This window comes from Cephus cinctus, unplaced genomic scaffold (assembly GCF_000341935.2).
Source record: "Cephus cinctus unplaced genomic scaffold, Ccin1 Ccin1_scaffold0189, whole genome shotgun sequence".
Taxonomy (NCBI): domain Eukaryota; kingdom Metazoa; phylum Arthropoda; class Insecta; order Hymenoptera; family Cephidae; genus Cephus; species Cephus cinctus.
Window position 1 is genome coordinate 114,387 of NW_014332911.1, and position 4,294 is coordinate 118,680.

The following is a 4,294-nucleotide window of genomic DNA, read 5'->3' on the forward strand; positions in this document are numbered from 1 at the left end:
TTTTCCGCGTCCCAGGACGAGAGGTAAAGCGTCATAACAGAGGAGCGACGCGGCGGCGCCGACTCCCCATTTTCCTCAACTGCGGCTCCTCTCTCGCTCGAGCGTATATTTGCCTGTGAAGGATCGGAAGGATCATCTTTTGTCCCGCGCACGGACAATCACCACCAAGACCGAGCCGCAGGAGGAGACCTCCAGTTCCGGGCGTAAAATCACTTCTACGAAGTCGCAGCCAATCTTGAACCGCTCGTTTTCAAAAAGAAAGAGATTAGATTTAAAAGAGATTTGCATAAGAATTACAGGGACAACGAGAGAAGGTGGTAGAGTGCAGCTTCTGCCGTAACATTCGCAGGAGAGGCAGGTCCAAATGTCCAATTGTCCTTATAGGGAATTTCCAAGATTTTCCAAGCGGGTTGTACCTCTATATCGTTTATCCTCTAACGGATTGGCTTTGATTGTATCAAAAGTACAAAAGTTGAGCTTGACATGACGTCCCGCGTGTATCGCGTTACGCCCTGTGTAACTTGGGTTCGCGACGAGTAGTGGATCAGGCCGGGAATGAGAGTTGCTATATTGACCGCAAGTCGCTTCGTTTACGCGTGTGAATAATTTACGTCGACCATAAAGAGACGTATCTGTTTTATATATTAAAGATATCCAGGTGATTCTATAGTAGTAAAACTTAAGGGGCTAATATAGTTTATCGGGTGCAAATTTTTATGATATCCTAATACATATTCACTGTACTCGACCGTTCGGTTATTCGGTTCGGATCCTTGTAAAACGTTCCGGATTACCGAAGACGATAAGGTAGGTATTCGTCTTCTTAAGAGGTTCGAGGTGGGAGAAAAAACGGAGAGATCGCCTGGCTCCTTTTGTAAACCCGTCTTAAGCCCAAGATGGTTACGAACGGAGGACACGGTGAACGGTCGAGCAGAGATTGATAAAGATAATGACCCTGACTCTGCCTGGTTGACTGGATGGCTGGATGGCTGGATGGCTGGATGGCTGGATGGCTGGAGAGTAACGGTAGAACAAAACTCTCGCTCCGCGCTCCTCTCGTCTGTCGGTCTCGACGGGCCCACCTTCCTTTAAGGCAATTGCCTTAAAGCGTCGCATCTATACCTATGTACCTGTACAGGTAGGTATATGTTTAAAGGTAACGAGACGAAGGTGATGACTCGTATTGACGACGGAGGTGAAGAAAATGATGAAGCTGGCTTAAAACCGCATTCTCATAGCGTGCTCACTCTCAAAATGAAAAATCCGAGGACCTAAAAACCTAACCTAACCTACCTACATTACCACGTGATGACGGCATGGAATGAACATTTCTTAATCGGCGACCGTTCCGTTTTTGTTAAACGGTCGACGATCGGTTTTTCTGTCTTTCTCGAGATATCGAATTTTTTTTCAGTTTTCAAGAATGAATCCGCAGGACTTTACTCAAGAGAATTTTCAAAGGATCAAGGAGTCCTCGTGTCCTGGTACATCAACGACGAATCCAGTCTGCTCGAAGGAGTCGAGAGGAGGGAACCTCTTGGTAAAGGCTGAGCTCTCTGTTTTATTAAACCGCCGCTACCCTCCCTAACAGACCCATACGAATAGGGTGGGCACCCTCCAACGCAGAACATTAATCATCCGTTGCGCTGGTTAGGCACTTAACTTTTTGGCTGGATCCCCGCGGCTACTTCGTCTTTCCTCCCAGACTTCTAGCACACACCAATCACGTCGCAGCGGCGACAGTCTAACCCCTTTCGTCTCTCTATAGTATCGCCCGAGTACATTTCCAGAGGAAGTGTCGAACGCAATGGGCTAGCGATAGAATAGGAAGAGGAAAAAGAAGAAAAGTCCACGTAATAGATGTAATGTGTAGCGATGCGTACGCCAAAGTAGCATCACGTTGGATTCTACTACATGTAGAACGAAGAATGGGGACAGGGGCCCGTTTTCCTTCTTGTTTATTATTACTCGTTACGAGCGTGAAACTCTCGAGTTTCCCACAGACCGTCCTGCCGCCCTGCCGCTCTACCACTCTTCACGTAGAGATTCTGCTACGCATCCACGCATTTAATATAGTAGCATAGTAGCAGCCCCTGTCCCGAGCCGCGTGGCACTGCGCGTGGGATTTGCCGCCCAGCTGGAGGCAAAACACGTGGTCCAAGTCCAAATGTGTTTTAACGCATAATTACGGCTGATAGTCATGAAAATCTTAAATCGAACAATTGCCAGTATTTGCCGTTGCTTTGACATTCCTTTGAAGCCGCCTAAAGTGCAAAGATCGCTACTGACGCTACTGCGGAAGCTCGCTACGATTTAATGTCAGCTGGTTCATCGGCAAAAGCTTTCCCACGGTGTTGTTTCCTTGCAACGACGAGGGTCTAAATAGAAGGAAAAAAAACCCCTCGACACGCGACCACCATTATTCGACTCCCCAATCTATAATGCCGAGTCCGCCAATCGAAATTCACTATACAGTCACGGTCAGTTTAATTCTTTAACTTGCTTGATTCTTTCCACGGGAGCGCGCTGGGTCGACTGTCGGCGACATTAAGCATTGGGTGCATGAAATTAGGTCGCTGGTTGACTAAAATGAGAATGAGAGATGACAGGTAATAAGCAATCAATGGGAACGGATGCTCGCCTAGCAATTTGCTAGGAGGATCTTCTTTAGTGAAAATCGCACTAGTGAACAGGCGAGGTCGCAAGGATGACCTATGACACTGAAATGAGCGATCGGTCAGGAAAAGATTCTCAGGATGGCCAGTCACTTTCGTGCAGATGGTCCGATCGGCAACGTGCACGTGTATCTACATATTTATCGCGTGCGTGCGATGCGTTACGGCGAAGAACGCCGGAAACGGCCTGGCGCGATCTGCTCTCGCTACTGCTCCTGCAACGCACTTCAACTTTTATTTCGCGGAAACACTTGGGGGCACACGACTTCCCGCGCCAATGCACCCAGAAAGTTCTGTGCAATGTAGGAATATAAATTTGCAGCTTCCATTGTCCTGAGATTTTCTTCGTTCCAGTCCTTTTTCTGTTGGCATTCCTGATAGTTGCGCCACCTACAACAGGTGGGGTCTCTACCCGGTGGAAACGAATCGACGGGAAGACACAGTCGTGTCCGCACAGGACTCGGTCTTAACGAACGAAATGCAATTTTTAGTACCATTTCCTGGGGCAGAGTTCAGCGGCGACAACAGTCGAAATATCTGAGTAGACTGGACACACGGTGGCTCGCGTAACATAATTTTGAAAATCTGACATTTACAAAAGAGACGAGTCTTCTCGGCCTCCTCCAGGCGGGTTATGGACTCGTTGGCTCGCGCCTGGCCAACGAATACCTCCCTCCTCGAAGGCCCCCGATGGCCCCCGAATGCCCCCGAGGGTCTTTCCATTATCCGTGCTTTAGGAATTTCGAGATGAGCCACAACAGCAATTTCAAAGGAATCCCGCGTGAGTTGAGCTGGATCATTTCATCAAGCATGGCCAACGCTTCTTGGTTGTTCGGAGTTCTACTTCTCAAGAGGGAGCTTTTAGGGTATCCTGACGCTCGTACTTTGATACGGAGGATACGGAGCCGCGTTCTCCGAATTCCTCCGAGGAATTCCCGCCTCTTTCGAGAAATCCTTAATAATTCTACGCGTGATTCTCGTCTGTTTCTCAGGAAAGCTGCAGCGATCGATTGGAGGCGCAGAGCTATCTCAACGAGAAAAAGATCTTCGACCTCTTCAAGTTCCTCATCGGACACCTACTCGTGGATGAGCCGTCCGATCCTGTAGAGTACCTCGTGGACCTCCTCGACAGGTGTATTCTCTTCAGGTCAGGCCTTGCAGAGCCACCGTTACTCTTTACGAATCGGTAGGTGCACGCCAGTAATCCCATTCGTGATAACGCATGGAGATCTATCTCTATATCTTTATAGAAGTATTAGGGCACACTGTAGATATTACAGCAGCAGTAGGGAAACTGTGAGCGGCGTTTAGTCTTCGTGGTACTTATTCGTCTTGCCGCAAGAGATGAGCGATAAAGTGGAAGGTAACGGAAGAGAGTGGAGTGGTGCGCGACTCGCGACGAAATGGAATTGAAGAAATTACGTAGAAGAAGGGTCTCTCTTCAAAGGACTCTTAGTTTAGAAGAGCATCGACTGGCCATGAGGCTGCAACGCTCCAGACACTTCGCAGTCCGTCTCGCCACTATAGCAGGACGAAACCTCGGCCAATAATTTGAAACTTGGCCGCTGCTCATTTCGGCTCCACGCCGACGTTGCCCCCATTCCTGTGCGCCTGCCCCC

At 48.7% G+C, this 4,294-nt stretch overlaps 1 protein-coding gene across 2 annotated transcripts in view; it reads left to right on the forward strand.

The window, feature by feature from the left end:
- Positions 1-4,294, forward strand: part of LOC107264646 — a 21,396-nt gene that overhangs the window by 12,315 nt on the left and 4,787 nt on the right. For both annotated transcript variants that reach the window (XM_025081855.1, XM_025081856.1), the window contains 2 exons: positions 1,415-1,540; positions 3,668-3,861. In XM_025081855.1, the coding sequence (XP_024937623.1) occupies positions 1,424-1,540; positions 3,668-3,861 (311 nt within the window). In that variant the 5' untranslated portion in view covers positions 1,415-1,423. The remainder of the gene's footprint in view (positions 1-1,414; positions 1,541-3,667; positions 3,862-4,294) is intronic.